This window comes from Quercus suber, unplaced genomic scaffold (assembly GCF_002906115.3).
Source record: "Quercus suber isolate HL8 unplaced genomic scaffold, Cork oak 2.0 scaffold_646, whole genome shotgun sequence".
In the NCBI taxonomy this organism is placed as follows: domain Eukaryota; kingdom Viridiplantae; phylum Streptophyta; class Magnoliopsida; order Fagales; family Fagaceae; genus Quercus; species Quercus suber.
The window spans coordinates 94,461-117,782 of record NW_027070087.1 but is presented as its reverse complement, the minus strand read 5'-3'; the positions used below and the strand labels follow the sequence as shown (position 1 = coordinate 117,782).

At 37.2% G+C, this 23,322-nt stretch overlaps 2 protein-coding genes across 2 annotated transcripts; both read left to right on the top strand.

Moving 5' to 3' along the window:
* Window positions 1–3,187: 3,187 nt before the first annotated feature.
* Window positions 3,188–4,150, top strand: LOC111987699 (uncharacterized). Its single transcript, XM_024019421.1, has 2 exons — window positions 3,188–3,322; window positions 3,632–4,150. Exons 1-2 carry the CDS (start codon window positions 3,188–3,190, stop codon window positions 4,148–4,150), a joined length of 654 nt encoding a protein of 217 aa, XP_023875189.1.
* A 12,822-nt stretch (window positions 4,151–16,972) lies between these two features.
* On the top strand, window positions 16,973–23,040 carry LOC111986970 (endoglucanase 8). The gene is made up of 7 exons (XM_065765654.1): window positions 16,973–17,249; window positions 17,336–17,743; window positions 18,680–18,772; window positions 18,878–19,039; window positions 20,391–20,502; window positions 21,921–22,084; window positions 22,502–23,040. Exons 1-7 carry the CDS (start codon window positions 17,016–17,018, stop codon window positions 22,823–22,825), a joined length of 1,497 nt encoding a protein of 498 aa, XP_065621726.1. The 5' UTR covers window positions 16,973–17,015; the 3' UTR covers window positions 22,826–23,040.
* Window positions 23,041–23,322: the final 282 nt, after the last annotated feature.

The following is a 23,322-nucleotide window of genomic DNA, read 5'->3' as shown; positions in this document are numbered from 1 at the left end:
TCTAACGCAGATTACGGACGAGCACGACCTGAAATGGCCGCGACCATTGCACTCGTCTCCCAATGTCCGTGATAAAAATAAGTGTTGCCGATTTCACAAGGACCATGGCCATTACACCGAAGATTGTCGGGGCCTCAAATAGCAGATAGAGGAGTTGATAAAGAAGGGGAAGCTACAGAAGTTTGTAAAGAAAGGGGAGTTTAGTAGGTTCCGGGATGGAAATAAGTGCCAGCATGAGTCCTCATCCAGGGGCAGTGACCGTCAGTTCCAGCCTCCCCAAACTGTAATAGGGGAAATACAGACGATCGCAGGGGGGCCCATCGCAGGAGGGTCGTTCAAGTCCCTTAAGAAAGCATATCAACGACAGGTGAACAGTGCTTACATGACACCCCCGTTGAAGTACAAACGAACAGATCAGGACATGATTTTCAATGAAGAAGATGCTAGGGGAGTAAAGCAGCCTCACAATGACCCCTTAGTCATAGCATTCACCATAGAAGGATTTAACAAAAAAAGGATCCTCGTGGACAATGGTAGCTCGGCTGACATCATCTACTTCCCTGCATTTCAGCAGTTGAAATTAGATCCAAAAAGACTGCGTCCATTTGACTCTCCCCTCGTCAGTTTCAGTGGAGACAGAGTATACCCCAAGGGCATAGTGACGTTGACAGTGACAGTGCGAACCTACCCGAAACAGTTGACGAGTCATTTGGACTTCTTGGTGGTGGATTGCCCTTCCTCCTACAACGTAATCATTGGGAGACCTGTACTCAACAAGTGGAAATCGTCCACGTCAACCTACTGCCTGAAGGTAAAATTTCCAACGGAGAATGGGGTTGGTGAAGTCAAAGGAGATCAAGTTTTGGTTCGGGAGTGCTACCAGGCCGTCGTGGCCGCAAAGGAGAATCATACGTGGACGATCGAAGAAAAAGAGAAAGAAATGGTGGAGGCCCTGGAGACAGTAGAGTTAATTGACGAAAAATCCAATAAGACAACCAGGATAGGGACGACTCTAAGTCCCGAGATGAAGACGAAGCTAGTCCAATTTCTTAAAGAAAACCTAGACGTCTTTGCCTGGAACCACGAGGACATGCCAGGCATATCTCCAGAAGTCATTCAGCATAGGCTGAATGTGGACCCAGAAAGGAAGCCTGTCAAGCAGAGATGCAGAGTCTTCGCACCCGAAAGAGACCAAGCGATTGCTGATGAAGTTAACAAGCTCTTGACTGCAGGTTTCATCCGCGAAGTATATTATCCAGACTGGCTCGCAAATGTTGTCTTGGTGAAGAAAGCGAACGGGAAATGGAGAATGTGCGTAGACTTCACAGACCTGAACAAGGCATGCCCAAAGGACAGCTTTCCTCTGCCAAGAATAGACCAGCTGGTAGACTTCACAGCTGGACACAAGCTGCTGACATTCATGGACGCCTTCTCTGGTTACAACCAGATAAAAATGGCTGACGAGAATCAGGAGAAGACAGCCTTCATCACCAGTCAAGGGCTCTATTGTTATAAGGTAATGCCCTTTGGACTGAAGAATGCAAGTGCCACTTATCAGAGATTAGTGAACAAGATGTTTAGCAAACAGATAGGCAGGAATATGGAGGTGTACGTGGATGACATGCTCGTCAAGAGCAAAAAGGAACTTACACATCTGGATGGCCTCAGAGAGACATTTGCTACACTCAAACAGTACCATATGAAGCTAAATCCTAGTAAGTGTGTCTTCGGTGTAGCCTCTGGGAAATTCCTGGGGTTCATGGTGTCCCAAAGAGGAATAGAGGCAAATCCAGAGAAGGTGCAAGCCATAATCAACATGACATCGCCCAAGACCGTCAAGGAGGTCCAAAAGCTCACGGGACGGGTTGCAGCCCTAAATAGGTTCGTCTCTAAAGTAACGACAAATGCCTACCCTTCTTCAAGACCTTGAAACAGGCTTTCGCGTGGACTAACGAATGCGAGGCGGCTTTCCAGGAACTCAAACGCTACCTAAGCAACCCGCCCCTTCTGAGCCCGTCGAAAGAAGGTGAGAACTTGTATTTGTACTTATCCGTGTCAGCTACAGCCGTCAGTGTAGCCCTAATCAGGGAAGAAGATAGGAAACAACTTCCAGTTTATTATGTCAGCCAAGCCTTCCAAGGAGTTGAGTCCAGGTACCCAAAAATTGAAAAAATCACGTTCGCATTAATTGTAGCTTCACGCAAGCTTAGACAGTATTTTCAAGCAAATCCAATCTTGGTGATGACGGACCAACCTATCAAGAAATCCATGGGCAAACTGGAGGCAGCGGGGAGGATGGTTCAATGGGCAATCGAACTTAGCCAATTCGATGTTGAATATCATCCCAGGACTACCATCAAAGCGCAGGCCTTGGCAGATTTCATCGTAGAGTTTACCCCCCCCCCCCCCCGACGAAGACGACCTCACTAGCAAGGATAGGCCCTAGACAGTACAAACCGACGGTTCGTCAGCCCAAAAAAGGGGGGGAGTAGGGGTCGTCATAGTCATCCCCGAAGGGGAAACACTGAAGTATGGAGTCCAGCTGAAATTTCTTGCCACCAACAATGAGGCCGAGTACGAAGGGATTCTGACTGGTTTGAGGCTCGGAAAAGAACTTGGAGTTAGGAACCTGCTGGTCCAAAACGATTTGAAGCTGGTAATTGGGCAAATCAAGGGGGAATATGAAGCAAAGGAAGAAAGAATGCAGAAATACCTCAGGCTGACGAAACATTTGACTTAGGAGTTCGAAAAAGTGGAGTTCATGCAGATCCCCAGGAGCCAAAATGTAGCAGCAGACGAAGTTTCAAAGATAGCCTCGTCAGAAAATGGGGAATCCAACGCAGACCTGATGATGTTAGTCCAGAAGAACCCCAGCATTGAAGAAATCCCGACCTTCACGATCCAAAGCACAAACAGCTGGATGACTCCCATCCTCTCTTTCCTTCGGAACGGACGACTCCCTCAGGATGCAAACGAGGGCAGGAAGATCAAGAAGAGGGCAGCCAGATTTGCAATCCTCAATGACACCCTATATAAGAGAGGCTTCTCCATGCCTTACTTGAAGTGTGTTGATGACGGGGAAGCAAAGTACATCCTGGAGGAAATCCATGAAGGAATTTGTGGAGATCATGCTGGTCCCAGGTCCTTAGTGAGAAAGATCATCTGAACAGGCTATTTCTGGCCAACTATGCAGAAGGACGCGACAGAGTTCGTCAAGAAATGTGACAAGTGTCAGCGGTTCGGGAGTATTCAGCGACTTCCAACAGAGAAACTGACGACGATCGCGTCCCCATGGCCCTTTGCACAATGGGAGATCGACATTGTTGGCCCGCTACCATAAGGCAAAGGTCAGGTAAAATTCTTACTAGTTACTATTGATTACTTTACAAAATGGGTTGAGGCTGAGGCATTGGCAACCATCACCGAAGCAAGAATCCAGAGCTTCGTATGGAAAAATATAGTTTGCAGGTTCGGGATCCCACGGACGATCATATCAGACAATGGACGACAGTTCGATAGCCAAGGCTTTAGGGATTTCTGCTCAGGGCTAGGCATCAAGAATCATTTCTCGTCCCCAGGACATCCACAGGCGAATGGGCAGATGGAGGTGACAAATCGAACATTACTCTAGATCATCAAGACGAAGCTGGACGATGCAAAAGGGACCTGGCCAGAAGAACTGCCCAGTGTCTTGTGGGCCTACAGAACTACATCAAGAACCCCAACAGGAGAAACTCCCTTCAAGCTTACCTATGGTACTGAAGCGGTAATCCCGGTCGAAGTAGGAGTAACCAGCACCAGGCGAGAGGCATTCAACGAAGGAGTCAATGACGACCTTCTACGAGTTAACCTAGACTGTCTAGATGAAGTAAGAGACCAAGCTTCCAATAGGATGACGGGCTACCGGCAGAAAATGGCTGACTACTACAACAGAAGGGTAAAGCTCAGGCGACTTAGCATAGGCGACCTTGTCCTGCGCAAGGTCACAACGGCCACTAAAGACTCCACCCAAGGAAAGCTCAACCCCACATGGGAGGGACCCTACAGAGTCGTTCATTACTCCAGACAGGAAAGCTATCATCTGGAGACCCTTGATGGACAACGACTACCAAGGCCATGGAACATTGAGCATTTGAAGAAGTACCATTAATAGATGTATCTTATAAATGTATTCGTTCTTAAAGTCAATAAATGAATTATTCAGCTAATTTCTCCGTGCAAGCAGGTTTGGCCATGTATATGAAGCCATACGAGCCTAAAATGGCAAAGTAACAAGATTCCGCATTGACGGATGTAAGTTACGGACAAAGTAAATTAAAAATGACGAAATCCCTTTAGTGGGTGTAAGTCAAAATTGGCTAAGTAACAAGATTCCGCACTGACGGATGTAAGTTACTAACAAAGTAAATTAAAAATGATGAAATCCCTTTAGTGGGTGTAAGTCAAAATCGGCTAAGTAACAAGATTCTGTACTGACGGATGTAAGTTACAGACGAAGTCAATTAAAAATGAGGAGATCCCTTTAGTGGGTGTAAGTCAGAATCAGCTAAGTAACAAGATTCCGCACTGACGGATGTAAGTTACGGACGAAGTCAATCAAAAATGACGAGATCCCTTTAGTGGGTTTAAGTCAAAAAGGTGTCTAAGTAACAAAATTACGCTATCACGAGTACCGACGATAGTATCGCAACGAATTGAAACTAAGCGCCCAGCTCGTTTGCCTAAACCAAAGGAGTTCAAGCTACAAGGAAACAGCTACCGACGGGAGAGAGGAAGAGTCGCAGTAAGGGACTTTCACTAAGCACAACACATGGAGCTAGACAAAACTCATCAAACACGTGGACAATCATGAAATGCAAGTAAGTTTGTGACAAATTTAATTAAAGTCCCCAAACCAAGGGCAATTACCATTGTTTTTACATAAAACCCATAAACACTGGGTTGCCAACATCGTTATCAAAATAAGATAAGCAGCAAATTGTTCAAAAGTTCGGCCCACAAACATGATGGGCACCCACCAAAAGAAAAAGGAAATTTTTACAAGTGTCAAGATCAGGCGTTGGCAGCATCATCTTCGCCAGCTGGAGCGTCACTAATAGGGACATCCTCACGAGCGAAGGGCGCAATGGCAGAAGATTGGGCGGCCTCGTCAGTAGTCATTTCCTGATCTATCTCCTCTAGGTCCAACTTCTCCATGTCCACCCCAGAAGGATGCTTCAGTAGGTACCTCTTCAAGAGCTCAAATCCTTTGAAATACTAGCTGAACAAGACGGTGCTATATTCATCGGTAGTCTGGAATGCTTCCACCGACCTTGCAGCTATCGTCTTCAGCATCTCCTTAGCACTTAAGAGCTGCTCATCCTTCTCTTGCATCAACTGGCGCTCTACCCTAAGCTCGTCATCTAGTTTTTTCACTTTCTTCTTCAAGGAAGCAGACTCGCCCATAGAATCAATAAGATTCTTTCTCAGCGTGGAGTTCTCCGATTCCAAAGTTTCCATCCTGGACGTCAGAGATGCCACCTTCGTCTCCTGGGTAAGATATTCAGAAGTAATATGGATGCTCTCACCTAGTACCTGGAGAAAGAAATTCAGAGTCGTCAATAAAAGAAATGAAAGGAAGAAGAAGACGAAGAAAGAAGGGGGCACAAATAAACTAACCTGTACAAGCTTGTGGACGTGGCGAGCCGCCACGTCATTAAACAGGACACCTGATAAAATCTTCAGATCTGCAGCAGTCACCACTTCGTGGGCCCTATCCACGGCCAGCCTCTCATCAGTCCAGAGTGTGGATGGACGAGGAACGCTTTTCTCCTTCTCCCTCTCAGACAACCTCGGTCTTTTGGAAACTGGAGTACCCTCGATCTCCTCCACCGAGGTCGTGGGGGAAGCGGTCCTCGTCGTCGCAACCCCTGACACAACTGGGCTGACGGAAGAAATAGGAAGTGTCGAGCAGCCACTCTTCCCAGTGACGCGCACAATCTTCTTTCCCAAGTTTGACAGAGGCTCGTCCTTCTTGGATCTCATCTTGGCATACATCTATTTATTAAATTTCTTCGTCATCTCTGCAAGAAGGAAACACTTGTTAAAAAAAAAAAAAAAAAAAAAGAACTGTTGCGTAAAAGCTAAATACTGACGAACTAAATACTTACTCTTTTTTCTCTCAATGTCAAGATTTCGCAGAACGTAATCGGACGGATCTGGCCCAAGACAGTAGAAAGCAAGTGTCCTGGGATCTACAAGATCGTCCCAATTTTCGATAGTCTGCGCGTATTCAATCGCCTTCTGAACCCGATTCCTATACCTGCTCTTCAATTTAGGTCGTCTCTTAACTGCACAGAAGAAGAAACAGGAGAATTAATGACGATAAGGGCAAACATGCAGAAGATTAATGTATGAAAGGGAATATTGACGCACCTAAAGTCGGGGTTCCCCACCGACGATGCAACCTCGGGAGATCACCCCAAACCTCACCCGAGGGAGTTTCAAAATCGTCCCCAGATACAAAGAAAAACCTAGACTTCCAGTATCTGAAGGACGAGGGTAACTTCTTGATGATCCTAGTATTCCTCTCCCAAGGCACCAGTTCATAGTACCCGTGCTCCTTCGACGCTTTCAAGCAGTACAAATAAATGAACTCATCGACCCTAAGCATATCTCCGTTCGTGGCGGCCAGCCATATTCCCATACAATTGACCAATATTCTCCATGAATTTGGCATAAGTTGCCCAGGAGCAATACCAAACTGGTCTAGCAACTCCATCACAAAAGGATGGACGGGAAACCTCAACCCACAGACGAAGGCGGACTCGTAAAAGCACACCTCGCCTAGGAAGAAGTGGCAAGCCCGTTCCTCCTCGTTGGGCAGACGAACCCTAACCCGATCTGGGAATTGAAATCTATCCCGAAATCTCTTAAGTGTGTCAGCGTCTAACCCACACCTCTCCTCCAGAGCATAAAAAGCCCTAACCTCACGAGGGACAAAAATAGCAGTATCCCCTTCCGCTGGGCCGCCGCTAGACGACAACCCAGTCTCGAGCTCGCTCGACCTAACCTCGGACATATTCCTTCGCTCTCCCACCTCGTTGGCAAACCACTCTAGTGACTGACGAAGCAAGGGCAACAAATCGGCCAATGCTACGCTCAAACAGTTACCCTCAAAGACAAAGTTCTCAATATGAGAAAAAACACCTAAGGACCCTCCTAAACGAGCAAACAAGAAAGAAATTGATGGGCAAATCGACCTAACCTCAGAACTACGAACCATGAAAACCAAAGAGAAGACACAGTGTAAACTAAACCCCCAAGAAAACAAGAACAAAAAAAAAAAAAAAAAAAAAGGGAAAAAGTAATTAGAAACGAGATTTTAACAGCGAAAGAAAAAAAACATATAGAGGAACAAGAGAGAAGGCGTACCTTTAGAAAGCAAGGAATAGGAAAAGCACCACCGCGCCGTGTATGAGGTCGGAAAGGAAATAGCAGAGTGGGGTCACCGGAGAAGATGGTCAGAGCAATGATTGAATGATTTTTCGAAAAAAGTGAGAAGGAACAAGTAACAGGAGGGGAAGTCTTAAAACCAAGAATTGGGAAATTAAAAGAACCAGCGGGAAAACCAATAGTCCTATCATCTGAAGCATTAATTTGCCCAGTTAGAACGTGCCACATAGGCCACAACCCAAAAGGCACCGCCGCAACACATTTAATGCGGCACGGAAACCCAACCGCTTACAAATCCCAAAACCGTTCGCCTTCCCTGGTCGTCATGACCTGTAACGACGACCACAGAATCCGGGGGCAACTGATGGGACTGACGAAATCAAGTATAGACGAGACCAATTGTACAGACGAGAATAGCTTTCAGTGACGAATATCCACTCCACTGACGATGATAAATGCCTTATTCAATGCCGCCCATAAACACCCCGGACGGTTACAAAGCCAATCGTATGAACCGTTGGAGCACATTAAAGCCACATTACACAGTACCAAACGTTACCAAGAGGAGCATTAAAACCTCCATAACTGCTCCAACGGCTAGAAGCTATGAAAAGCATATATAAAGCCTACACATTGCCAAGTAAAAGGTACATACACATCTAGACACTAAGAGATCTCTTTCATTCTGTTCAATTATATTGTTTATATATTCCCAAGAGAGCTTCTTATACTGACTTTAGCATCGGAGGCATTGTGGTAGGCACCACACCGGTGACCACCTTTGAGAGTACGTTCATGCAGGCTGAGGATTGCTTCCATCTAACCAACTCAACTGACGAGCTTACTCTATTGACGAACTTACTTGACTGACGAACTTACGCTTCATCATATAATATATATATATATATATAATATTTTCCAAAAACAAATTTACATAAAACATTATAACATTATCCGTGCATCGCACGGGAAACTTACTAGTTAAAGTTAAATAATTGAATTGAATTTTAACAGAAATTAATAGGATAATTTAACCTTTTTTTTTAATCATCCAAGAATAAAGTGCTTATAAGTTTTATTAGTTAGGGTAAATTGTAAATTATATTCCTAAAATTGGAGGGTGTTTGGATTTTACATCCTAAAGTTTCAGAATTTGGATTTTACTTCCTAAATTTTAGGGATGTTTGGTCCATAAACACTCCGGACGGTTACAAATCCAATCGTATGGACCGTTGGGGCACATTAAAGCCCCATTACACAGCACCAAACGTTACCAAGAGGAGCATTAAGACCTCCATAACTACTCTAATGGCTAGAAGACTATGAAAAGCATATATAAAGCCTACACATTGCCAAGTAAAAGGGACATACACATCTAGACACTAAGAGCTCTCTTTCATTCTGTTCAAATATATATACTGTTTATTTTCAAGGGAGTTTCTAATACTGACTTTAGCATCGGAGGCGTTGTGGCAGGCACCACACCGGTGGCCACCTTTAAGAGCACGGTCGCGCAGGTTGAGGATTGCTTCCATCTGACCAATCCAACTGACGAGCTTACTCTATTGACGAACTTACTTGACTGACGAATTTACGCTTCATCAGTAATCTGAACACACAAACTTGATGGATTAGACAAAAACGTACTAAAAGGCTACAACTATAATATAAAACCGTGTGTCTCACTTGGTAATGATTAAAAAATAAATAAATAACAATTTTGCTACACCTACATGGAATAGAAATCAATACTAGGATAGAACTCTGAAAAAAAAAAAAATATATATATATATATATAATGCAAACAAAGTACGCCTCCCATAAAAAAGAAATAAATTTATTTTCATACTAGTCTCTTTCTTTGAACTTAGAGTTTTTGTGGAGCTCTTAGTCTACAACTATAATATAAAACTGTGAGTCTCACTTGGTAATGATTAAAAAATAAATAAATAACAATTTTGCTACACCTACATGGAATAGAAATCAGTACTAGGATAGAACGCTGAAATATATATATATATATATAATGCAAACAAAGTCCCATAGAAAAGAAATAAATTTATTTTCATACTAGTCTCTTTCTTTGGACCTTAGAGGTTTTGTGGAGTTTTTAAAAGCAAAAACGATTTATATTTAGATAGATCTCTTGATTTAACTATTCTTAACTATAAATTTATAATTCAAATTATATGTTTAAACTATTTGTATTTATAATGATTTCTTACTTTGATTATTCTTAATCATAAATTGTAATTTTTTTCTTTATTTTAATAATATGACATATATATTTATAGTTAATTGACATATAATTGTTTATTTATTTTATTATTAATATTAATTAATTTTTAATTTTTAATTTTGTCTTTTAATCTTGCCCTTACCTAAATTCTTGGCGGAGCCACTGATTCGTCATGTCTGAGTTATTAGAGTGGGTTAAGGCCTCTTTGTCGGCTATAAAGAAGTCAAGTCCTACTAGCTCGCTCTATAATCAGGTTGAGGCACACCTCACAGTGTAGGTAGCGAACCTAAAAGCCTTCAACTGCTTTATTGGGCAGCAGGCAGAATAAAGCCATAGGCCCATAAAGCATCACCATGTCCCAGGCCTTGGGTGGGGCAGCTATCGTTGAGAAGCAATTAAAAGATGGCCCTTAAAAGATTAGGCCTATTCTCCTATCCATCCTAACTTATACATGCTAATTTAGCAAGCCCAACTAAGCCCATAGCTTTCATGACCCAATCAGAAGAATGAAAGCTCCAAATTTGTAGTTGGGCTTTTTTTTTTTTTTTTTCTAGTAGCACCAAAAAAAAATAAATAAATAAAAAATTTGTCACAACTCGTTCATGTAATTGATTGTGATTAGTGAAAAAAAGGTTATGAGTTTATATGAAAGTATTAAACAACCAATCACAATCAAACATATAAGAGAATTATGACAACAATTATAAATTTGTTTGTAGTGGCAAAACTCTTATTCTTTAAAAAAAAAAAGGAAAACGTTGTATATGTTATTTAATGGATGATTCAAGGGTTTTCAAAAAAAAAAAAAAAAAAATTTGATGATTCAAGGTAATTAAAAAATTCTCTGCTATAATTTTAGCAAATAGTTTTTTTTTTTTTTTTTTAGAAAAAGCAAATGGTTAAAGTTAACTCTATTACTATGTCGCAAACGACTAATGATTGATTAACTAACTACTCATTATGCTAGTAGCATTTTAATGATTCTACTGTTGTGTAGCTTAAATTAATTCAGCTTCCGAAAGAGTAAGATTTGCCAAGTACTACCCACCGAAAGAGAAGTTACTTATTACTGTCTTGTTTTAGGGAGAAAAAAAATTAAAAATGCCTTTATTGGGCTTCAAGTAGGTGAATTATGAACTTTTTTTTTTTTTTTTTAAGAATCATGAGCTTGTTGACTTTGATGGATAAAGTTTAGGATCACAATATTTTATGTTACAATTATCAATATAGTAACCGATAAAGGATTTTGTTAATGTGTGCCTTAATGGTACACATTATTTTTCATTTTTGAAAAAGTTTTTTTCAAAAATTGAAAAAATATTGACAGTTTTTTCAATTTTCGAAAAAATATTTTTAAAAATGAATGACTTAATGTGTACTCTTAGGACACACATTAACAGGACCCAACTATAAATAGTAGAGAAAAAAATTATAAATTCATATGAAGGGCACACATTAATCGGATCCAACTATAAATAGTAGAGAAAAAAATTGTAAATTTATATGAAAATAATATACAACTAACTATAATTTGTCTTATAAGATAATAATAGAAAAATGTGGTAAATATTTTGCGGTGCTTTTAACCCAAAATTGAGTTGGTCGTCTAACGTCCTTACTGTTTGAGCATGATCCCAATCATTAAGCTTGGGACCATTTTTTTTTGGTGGAGCCCATAAGGCTTGGGACCTCGATCGAAAATTCCGTGCAAGTTTGTCTGTTAACGTGCAATAAATTGCCAACCGAAAGGGTACAGCCGTACAATCGATACAATTAATTTCATTATGATGGGACAATTTTTCACCTACAAGAATTATTTGCAGTGATCAAACAAATATACCACTATCATTTTTAATGTTAGGTGTTGTTTATTTATTTATTTATTTATTTTTAAATTTAGTCATGTGATTATTTAATTAAAAAAATATACTTTCATTTTATAAAAAAAAATTTACATGAAAAAATTAAAAAAAAAAATTAAAAGAACAATACCTAAATACTGTATGTAAATTTTATCTATTTTCAAATAATTCTTTAAAAAATAAATATGAAGTTCTAAATCACTTCTTTAAAAAAAAATTAAAATTTTTAGTATGAACTCATCATTCACATTACGTAATATATAATATTATATATACCATTAGAACCATGATGAAAATTATAAAACTAGCAACATGAGTACAACACATTTATGCCATTACTCAAAAGTTAAACCACCTAACTTCTATCAACTATCACATGAAATGATACAAAGATTCCTACTATGTGGTAAATCTTTATTAGATTTTGTGCGAAAGCAAGACTACATATTATATTTACTTAAAATCACATAAGGAAAATATTTCACTTTAAAGATCCCGTGGAAAAGCGAGTTCTTCACACTTGCTTTGCTAATTGCTATTTCATTGTTCCCTTCGTCTTTTCAATCACAATTTTTTTCGCATTTAATCCAACAAATTTTAGTTTCTCTTTTCTTTTGACCCTACCACGGTTTACTAAAACTTAAAATCACATAAGGAAAATATTTCACTTTAAAGATCCCGTGGAAAAGCGAGTTCTTCACACTTGCTTTGCTAATTGCTATTTCATTGTTCCCTTCGTCTTTTCAATCACAATTTTTTTCGCATTTAATCCAACAAATTTTAGTTTCTCTTTTCTTTTGACCCTACCACGGTTTACTAATCATTGAGATTTACTAATCATTGAGTTCAGTCCCTCGCATAGCGCTACGGGAATTTGAACCAATTCATTGTGTACAGGGTATTGCTAATAACGCGGCTTTGGAAACAAACACATCAAAGAAAAACAAAATATCACTTACTATTCTCTTTTTATTAAATGAAATTTTTGGGTACAACACTTTTGGTATTTTAAGAAAAAAGGGTTTTCGTGGAAACCTAATTTAGAAAATGATTTTTAAGAAAGGAAAATGATAATGAATGTTTTTAAGGTATTGGTTAAAAACCTATTTAAAAAAAATTATAAGAAAAGAAAAAAAAAGTAATTAATGTTTTTATAGTTTTTTTCATTTTCCATAAAAGTGGTGTTAAAACTTCCTTAAAATTGATTGTTAACCAATGTTTTAAAGGTACTCGTTAGCATGACCCTTTAAGAAAAACTATTTTTTGGCTACCACTTTATAATTTTTATCTCTCTCTCTCTCTCTCTCTCTCTCTCTATATATATATATATATAATCTCAATAATGTTGTACGATTAAGCTTTTTTATTCTTAAAAATTGTTACATTTATGATTATTTATTGTAATAATTTAATTAAAAAATGTTTACAATAATAAGCTAGTCAAATATATAATGGTAGAATTTAATAAGGAAAAAAAAAATTACAAACTTCCTTATGTATCTATTTCAATTTCAAAATGTATTTACTAATGAAACGTGTATTCTTATATATATATATATATATAATGAAACGTGTATTTTTTTAATTAAAAAAAATTAACTTTTTTATATATCATCTTTTTATTCAAGCAAGTGAATTTATCAGTTGTTGTAATTTAATATTTAGAATAGATGCTGGTTGTTTATCTATTTTTAAATAATTCAGATCTTCTAGATTTCCTAAGATACTCTACTAATAGATTTCCTTAAATCCTAACTACTCTTTAATGATTTAATGGTCTAGATTCTGCCATGTCAGTATTCTACTAACAATATTCTTAAAATAATAAAATAATGTTGCAAACAAAACAATTAAGATTATTGTTAGTGAAATACTGACATGGCAGAATTTAGACTATTAAATCATTAATCATTAAAGAATTGTTAAGATTAAAGGAAATCTATTTGATAGAGTACCCTAAAAAATTTAGAGGATCTGAATCCATTTTAAAAATGTTTATGAAGATAGCAATATTTGATCAAAAGCAAATGATATTTAATCTATACATAATAAGCTAGACCCACAACGATTATAATTTTAATTTTAATCAAAAGCAAATGATATTTAATCAGTACTCATTTCACCTACAATATTTAATTTTAATAAATAAAAAAATTGTAGCAAGACACATCGAAAAAATAAAAATATTAAACCCATAAACAAGTAAACAGCACGTATAAGATAGATAAAACTGAACAAAATAAATAAATAAAAATACTAAACCTTTACTATATATGAACACATATTAAGCAGATAAAAGTAAAACTAAACCAAAAAAAGAAAAGAAAGAAAGAGTTGAAACTCAAAAGACTGAGAGAAAGAGAGAGAACCCAATACCTGAAGAAGGAGAGAAAAACGACAGAGGGAAAGAGAGGCTTTGGGGTCGCCGGAGAGGCTTTCGTTGTCGCTGATCAACGATGGAAGGACTCATGAAATTCTGAGAAGGCACAAATCAAATTAGAAGAACTGAGAGAAAAAGAGAGCTAGGTGCAAGAGAACTTAGAATAATTAAAAGGCACATGTTATATTTTTAGGGCTTTTAGTCGATCATTATGCTAAAACAAGAATAACGGTAAGTGGTGGTTGTTGTTCTTTCTTCTTCTTCTTCTTTTTTTAATAAGAGTTGCTGTGTTTGGGACATAATGCCATGTTGCGATTGTGTTCGGTTTGTACCCAATTTTTTTTTTATTTTTTATTTTTTATTTATAAAAGAGATGCTCCGTATAGATTTACTTGGCCAAAATTGACGTGTCTATGCAGCCTAGGGTAATTATTGGTATACATTGTTAATTGTACTAGTAATATAAATCTTACATTGTACACCAGTACTAACAATATAAATCTTAAATTGTACACTTTTTACAAATTTGTATAATATTGTACACGTCTGTTTAGTGTACAATATAAACCTCACATTACTAGAACAATGTAAATTAATAATTTTCTTTGCGACTATACTCAAAATACATGAGTAAATTATAGTTTATTTTTATTTTTATAAATTTATAAATGATGAATTATAATTCTTAAACGTTTTTGCCTTATTACGTGTCTTTGGTTAACTGCAACTGTTTTGCAGAAACAAAAATAGTGACATTCTTTATAATCCAATGACTTGTACAGTTGTACTTTTCTTCCTTCTATAAAGGGAGAGATCTAGGCCAAAACTTTTATAGAGTATCTATACGATATGAGTCATTTCTAGTGCCAAACATTACTAGAACAATGTAAATTAATAATTTTCTTTGCGACTATACTCAAAATACATGAGTAAATTATAGTTTATTTTTATTTTTATAAATTTATAAATGATGAATTATAATTCTTAAACGTTTTTGCCTTATTACGTGTCTTTGGTTAACCGCAACTGTTTTGCAGAAACAAAAATAGTGACATTCTTTATAATCCAATGACTTGTACAGTTGTACTTTTCTTCCTTCTATAAAGGGAGAGATCTAGGCCAAAACTTTTATAGAGTATCTATACGATATGAGTCATTTCTAGTGCCAAAAAAAGAATAAGTTGAACTTTTTTTTTTCTCGTTTTTCTATAAAAAAATTTCATAAAATAATTTATTAATATGTGCTCTAGGAATACGTGTTAATAAATCTCTTTTTATATAACAGGTTATCAGCTTTTAAATTGAAAAGAGGCAAAAGTAATTTGCTCATGATAATCATCTTTAATTTAATGGGGAAAAATCCCATTCTGGGCATTAGACAAGTTGTTCCTCAGATCATTTGAAGCAGCTAGCTAACTATTCTGCAACAGGGATCGCATTGCATCCCTACACTCATTTCACTCTATCAGTCTATCCTCCTATAACAAGGATTCTCGTGCTGTCCATTGGAGAAAGGACCACAAAATCTAACTGTACACTTGCTTTCAACCACAGAATCTAGAGGTTACCCTAAAAAATCCTTTCATGCGAAATTTGTAAATATGTGCAACTACTTCCACAGAGTTCACATGTTTCAGCTCCGAAGTCCTAAACTACAGTAGCAAAATAGTCAACATATCTGACGCTTCAGAATCATTCCCATCGAATCAGGATTTAAATAGCTCACGGTATAAATATAAATGTTCTTTTAATAAATTTCGGATATATCTAATTTTGAAATGATTGAGTGTTGTAAGTAGTTGACATATTTTATCAACTACTTTCTTACATAAACTTACCAATTTATTAATTACTTGTTAGTCAACTAAAATTGGATACTAATAAAGTTTGCTTACAAATTTAGTTGTAGGCTTGTAGCTAATGACTGTATTATTTATTAAAAAAATTAATATGATTATGGATCTGTTAAGAAATTACTTGTTTTGTTGAAAATGGAAATTATTTACTGAAAGTATGTAAAAAAAAAAAAGTTAAAAAACTGACTTTTGGAGCAATGAGACCCACTTTTGGAGCACAAATAAGCTAAAAAATAAAATAAGCTATTTTTTTTTTTCAAATCCCAAACACAACCTCTATATATTTTGAAATTTTAGCCATCAAATTGTATGTCTTTTATGTTCTTAATAGGCATATCAAAATTCTATGTCAATAAGATGTTAATATTTACTCTTTAATCATAAGTTTATTTTTTATGCATAATTTTATAATATAATAACATGAAATTTAAACATTTCATTGATGACATAATTATTGATATTTTTTACCTTCTAAAAAATATTTAAACTTGGAAGATATAAAAGAAAAATGTAATCTAATAATAGTAGATTTGTCAAAATTCATATATAATGAAAGACCAAGATTTAGAAACAGTATTTAGATGCTATTTCTTAAGTTCCCATTTTAAGATTTTGTTAAAAGAATTTTTTTTCATGGGAGGAAAGTGTATTTTTAAATTAAATAGTCACATGGCTGAATTTTAAGAGGAGAATTTAAAGATCAGCACTTAAGGTACTGTACCTAAAATTTGTCCATAATAAAAATATATAGACTAAAAATTTTATACCAAACTTGTAAAAAAAAAAACTTTGTACATTCCACTTTGCGTTACATTATTGACGATTTTCTTTTGCTATTTGTGGTCTCACCGCATTCCGCCCCCTCCACGTGTCCACCATCAATACGTCGGTGGACCACTCGGGCCTTCATAATTCTTCCTCCTTGACTCTTCGGTCACTCACTCAAATACTTGCTTCTGTGTCCCACCGACCCCCTCATAAATGACAGCATGGCACTATCCAGAACCCCAAAAAAAAAAAAAAAAAAACCCGGTTCAAACTATCCGACCCAACAAAATGTCAAGACCCTAGAAGACCCGGTCAAGCATATCATGCATCGAAAAACGAACAATCATCCCCCGTAACTTATGTCCACGTGTCAGCCTCCCATTCAACCATCCTCTGGAATCCGATGTTCTTTTTTACTATAAAAAACCCCGACGGTTTCCCTTCCTTCTTTGCTCAAACACACCAGAGAAAAAAGAATGGCGCGAAATGTTTTCTCTTCATTGGGGAATGTTCCAGCACTTCGCGTCCACATTCTCTTCCTACTCCTACTCCTCCTCCCTTTTCGCTCAATCGCCGCCCGCCACGACTACCACGACGCCCTCAGAAAAAGCATACTTTTCTTCGAGGGTCAGCGATCAGGAAGGCTCCCGCCGGATCAACGCGTCAGGTGGCGCAAAGACTCCGCCTTACACGACGGAGCCACCGCCGGAGTACACTACTAAACTCCACCACACTTTAACATTGCATTTCCCTTTCAAAATCTAACGGCATTGTTGAATATTTTGTTTCTGTACAGGTAGACTTAACTGGAGGATATTACGACGCCGGAGACAACATAAAGTTCGGGTTCCCGATGGCTTTTACGACGACATTGCTGTCGTGGAGTGTCATAGACTTCGGGAGGACCATGGGGCCGGAGTTGAGGAATGCCGTTAAGGCCGTTAAGTGGGGATCGGATTACTTGCTGAAAGCGACGGCGGTGCCTGACGTGGTTTTCGTTCAGGTCGGTGATGCTTACTCGGACCATAACTGTTGGGAGAGGCCAGAGGATATGGATACGCTTCGTACTGTGTATAAGATTGATAGGGACCACCCTGGATCTGACGTGGCAGGTGAAACCGCCGCTGCCTTGGCCGCTGCGTCCATTGTGTTCAGATCACGTGACCCTGGTTACTCCAATTTGCTTCTCAATCGTGCCGTTAGGGTATGCCTTGTCACACTCAATCCCCCAGCTTTTTGTGTTTTTTAATTGTATACTATAGTGGGTAACCTTTTATTTTTTATTTTTATTTTTAAGATAGTAGGCATTCTTTAATTGCCAACTCAATTAAGAAAAAAAGTATTCTCTCAATATTTTTTTGGCTAATCCAAAATATATTCGGAGTTATTTACTCTAGCCTAACATGCTGCATGACAATTTGTAAAACTACCAATAAAGCTATAGTCTCTTTAATTATAAAATCATAAGTTGGAATAAGATAACTCCAAACATGTTTAATGTCGAATTTGGAGCTAAACTTTTATGGACTTGCCTTGTTATCCACTGAGAGCATTCACAATAAGACTTTTAAAAGTTAAAAAGTTAAATTTTAACGCCTCATTCCATAAAAAACACTTTATAACAAAGATGCTATTTCTATAAATTTTGGCATATGAGCTACAGTAGATTGCCGTAGATAGCAGTATACTGTAGCTCAAATCTTATAACAAGAAATATTATTAAGCTTTTAATGTTTGTAGAGGTAGTTTTTTTTATTTATTATTTTAATAAGTTGTTTATATTATTTTAAATGAAATGGTAAAAAAATAGAATGTTTGATATAGTGTATATTGTAAAATAACGTATAAAAATATATAAAGTAAGTTTTTGAGCTGTTAAAAACTAAAATTTTTAATTTTTTTGATGTAAATGCTCTAATCATATTCATTTCTCCGTGTTTGGAGTTATATTTATCTATCGTAGTGGTATTAATTACATTTATTTATCATGCTATAGATACTATCTAAAAAGTTAAAACAGACGCACACAGTTCTTAGTACACGTGAACTTGCCAAGTAGTAGTACTAGCCAGTAAGATAAATGTGAATATTTGACCGTTGTATTTGTACGTACGTATGTAACGGTTACAATGTGACGCAGGTGTTCGAGTTTGCTGACAGGCACCGTGGTGCGTACAGTTCGAGCCTGAGATCCGCTGTGTGCCCTTTTTACTGTGATGTAAACGGTTACCAGGTTCGAATGCTGAATGTCAGCCGTTGGATTTGCATAAAAGCTGTTTAACTCGGACCGCTGATTTTGGCTTTTTGTTGATTAAATTTGTATTATAATGTTGTACAGGACGAGTTGCTTTGGGCAGCGGCGTGGTTGCACAAAGCTTCAAGGAGGCGCGAATACAGAGAATACATAGCGAAGAACGAGGTGATATTGAGAGCTGGAGACACCATCAATGAGTTTGGTTGGGATAACAAGCATGCTGGGATTAATGTGCTTATTTCCAAGGTAACCCTAATCACTAATCTCAGGAATTTTAATTACTATAGTCCTAGATAGAATAATGACATACTTAGCTATATGAATTTGAAATTAATGTGGTTATATGTGTGTGCACTTATCAAATGATTTTCTGTCTTGTTTAATGTTAATTATTCTCTCTCTCTCTCTCTCTCTCTCTATATATATATATATATATGTATGTCCTGTGTTGTTGTTTGGTATATATGTGGGGGAACTATAGTTAATGAGATGGATGTGTGTCACGTGGTGTACAATCTTAGTTCACATTCTTTGGCTTAGCTGGGGTCACTATAGTGGGTCCAATTAACTGAAGCAAATTTTAAATATAGTCACTGTTTAAGCTTATAATATATATAAATATGCTGAAAAGGTCTACATCGTGGGTCCACATGGCAGCGGAGCCCTCTTATTTTGATAGAATAGTCAAGATAATAATAGGAAAAAGGTATATGAATTTGATGATGGCACATGATAGGGGCTCAGAATTTGGCTTTTGTGTGACACAATTTAATCTTCTTGTAGACATTATTAATCTCAAAAGCAATTTAAGGTCTAAAATCGAAATGACAATACTATACAATAGGGAATTTCAAAGAAAATGGGAAGGGTCTTGCAGACTAAAGAAATCATAGGGGGTTGTCTTTGTTTATCCACTGTTCTTTTTTTTTTTCTTTTTTTTTTGAAAGGTTTATCCACTGTTCTTTTGGGTAGAGTGTGTTGTCCTTTCAATCAAAACCAAAGTTGGCAGGGCCAGGGTGAGGTTGGGCTCTAATTCCATAGAACTCATCCTTAGATTTGTCGCTTGTGTGGGTCCAGTAATCAGAAGTTGCTGCTGCATGCATGTGCATAAAGGAGGGGACGATGGGTTCATGGTCATACCATACTGAGCTGAGCCTTTATTTCATATGATAACTTTTTTCTTAAATGAAAAAAAAAAAAAAGTGATTGCGACTTCTTGTTTAGAGCTTTTCACTATCATCCAATAGAAGTGAAAAAATTTGGGTGGTCTGAGAGTAAGGGATGAGCCTCACATGTGAGTCTCATTATAAGGGGTATCCATCATATGAGAGGAGAGGACATTGCTTTTAGAGCATGTAAGAATTACTCAAATAGAAGTTTAGGGAATTTTGTCAATTTTTCTACTTAATTAATATCTCCTATCTGCTCCTTTCAGTGCATGAACGCAAACATTTTAATTTTTTATTTTTCCAGGAAAAAAAATATAAAAGACTGTCACCGTGCATAAACGGGTTTATTGGGCTTTGCAATTAAAAACTAATGTATGAGACAAAATAGTTAGCTTGTCCTTAACTCCTTCTTCATAACTTTACAACAGGAAGTGTTGAGAGGAAGAGCAGAGTATTTCTCGTCTTTCCAGCACAATGCTGATGGGTTTATATGTTCTTTATTGCCTGGAAATTCTCATCCTCAAGTCCAATATTCTCCAGGTATTTTTCTTTCTCATCGTTTTTCCCTTTTAAACCAATCTTGTAATATAAAAATTAAAGTTCATTTTAAATGATGACAGCTCAATCACAACCAATCATTGTGTTGAAAATCACATGATCAAGTTTGTCACATTACACTATCACTATTCCAAGAGAATATTAATGTGCCCCAATGGGAAGGGTCTTGCAGACTAAAGAAATCATAGGGGGGTTGTCTTTGTTTATCCACTGTTCTTTTTTTTTTTTTTTTTTTTTTTAAAGGTTTATCCACTGTTCTTTTGGGTAGAGTGTGTTGTCCTTTCAATCAAAACCAAAGTTGGCAGGGCCAGGGTGAGGTTGGGCTCTAATTCCATAGAACTCATCCTTAGATTTGTCGCTTGTGTGGGTCCAGTAATCAGAAGTTGCTGCTGCATGCATGTGCATAAAGGAGGGGACGATGGGTTCATGGTCATACCATACTGAGCTGAGCCTTTATTTCATATGATAACTTTTTTCTTAAATGAAAAAAAAAAAAAGTGATTGCGACTTCTTGTTTAGAGCTTTTCACTATCATCCAATAGAAGTGAAAAAATTTGGGTGGTCTGAGAGTAAGGGATGAGCCTCACATGTGAGTCTCATTATAAGGGGTATCCATCATATGAGAGGAGAGGACATTGCTTTTAGAGCATGTAAGAATTACTCAAATAGAAGTTTAGGGAATTTTGTCAATTTTTCTACTTAATTAATATCTCCTATCTGCTCCTTTCAGTGCATGAACGCAAACATTTTAATTTTTTATTTTTCCAGGAAAAAAAATATAAAAGACTGTCACCGTGCATAAACGGGTTTATTGGGCTTTGCAATTAAAAACTAATGTATGAGACAAAATAGTTAGCTTGTCCTTAACTCCTTCTTCATAACTTTACAACAGGAAGTGTTGAGAGGAAGAGCAGAGTATTTCTCGTCTTTCCAGCACAATGCTGATGGGTTTATATGTTCTTTATTGCCTGGAAATTCTCATCCTCAAGTCCAATATTCTCCAGGTATTTTTCTTTCTCATCGTTTTTCCCTTTTAAACCAATCTTGTAATATAAAAATTAAAGTTCATTTTAAATGATGACAGCTCAATCACAACCAATCATTGTGTTGAAAATCACATGATCAAGTTTGTCACATTACACTATCACTATTCCAAGAGAATATTAATGTGCCCCCCTATACCAAAGTCTTGGGCTATGGTTAATTTGGACAGACTGTCTAGCTATTATTTTTTTTTTTTTTTGAGAAAACTGTCTAGCTATTATGAGTGCTCTACATGTGTTTTTTTTTTTTTTTGAGTCCTTGTAATGCCTTTTTGCGGCTAATTGAAATTGGAATGCAATTGCAAAATAATTGGATGATATTTTCATTCATTTTATTCCTTATAATTTTGATAAAAGGTGGGCTGATCTTCAAGGCTGGAGGAAGTAACATGCAGCATGTAACGTCACTGTCTTTCCTGCTTCTTACTTATTCCAATTATCTAAGCCACGCCAATAAGGTTGTGCCATGTGGAGAGACCACAGCCTCCCCAGCTCTGCTCAAACGACTGGCTAAACGTCAGGTAAAAATTCATTCTATTGTCTGGTATGTTTGGATATGTGCGCCCTACTATATTTAGATCAGACAAATCCAACGGCTAGCGCTTCTATGGATTTGGATGGTTGAATTAATGCACCGTCTATTGGATTTGGATGGTTTTCAGATTTGGTTAGAGCTTCCATGCCCTCGATGCGACACGACGAAGATACACGAATAATTTTGAAATAGAGTAGTTTTAAAACTACAATTAATTTCATTGTTACTTTCATATAAACTCATTATTTTCTTTTCTTAGTACGTATTGTATCGTGTTGAGTGCATTGAAGCCTTAGGTGCAAAGCCAAATCCTTAAGATCGAAAAAGCTGTTCGATCATTAGGTCGATTCACACGATTTAGTGATATTTTTCTTCATTTGATGTGGGACACAATTGCTAACAGGTGGACTACATTCTTGGAGATAATCCATTGGGAATGTCGTACATGGTTGGATATGGAGCACGTTACCCACAAAGGATACACCATAGGGGGAGCTCATTACCATCGGTGTTGGCCCACCCGGCCCACATTGCTTGCAAAGCGGGGTCACGGTATTTCTTAAGTCCAAATCCCAATCCCAATTTGCTAGTTGGAGCAGTGGTGGGTGGGCCTAATAGCTCAGACTACTTTCCAGACTCAAGGCCTTACTTTCAAGAGTCCGAGCCCACAACTTACATCAATGCTCCTCTGGTGGGCCTACTTGCATTCTTTTCAGCCCATCTTTGATTTCCACCAAAGGAAGTGAAAAAAAAGAAAAAGGAAAGAAAGTAAGAGAAAATCGACAAATATAGTGGTGCGCAAAGGTCACCCTCCCTATTATTGTGATTTGAAAGATTCTAATTGTACCCAATCAAGTATGAAGAAAAAAAAAGTATGAAGAAAGTGGAAAAAAAGTTGTATTTGTACACAATTAGTATGAATATTCCAGCTATTTCTATGAATTTTAGTTTCCAAGTTCACAGCTATTCCAGCTATTTCTCAAAAAAAAAACTTCACATTGAAATATGAAATCACATGCATAACAGAGCTTATCTAATTACTGACATAGAAATGAAGGGTCCATAATCAGAAAATGACATCTAATTGTGCACCCACAATTTCTGCCTCTAATAATGTTAACGGGGAATGAGTAAATAGGGTGCTTTAAGTTTGCTCAGTTAAGATGTTTCTCTATCCCAATAATTTGATGTGACTGGTATAGAATAAAAAAATGACATGACAGT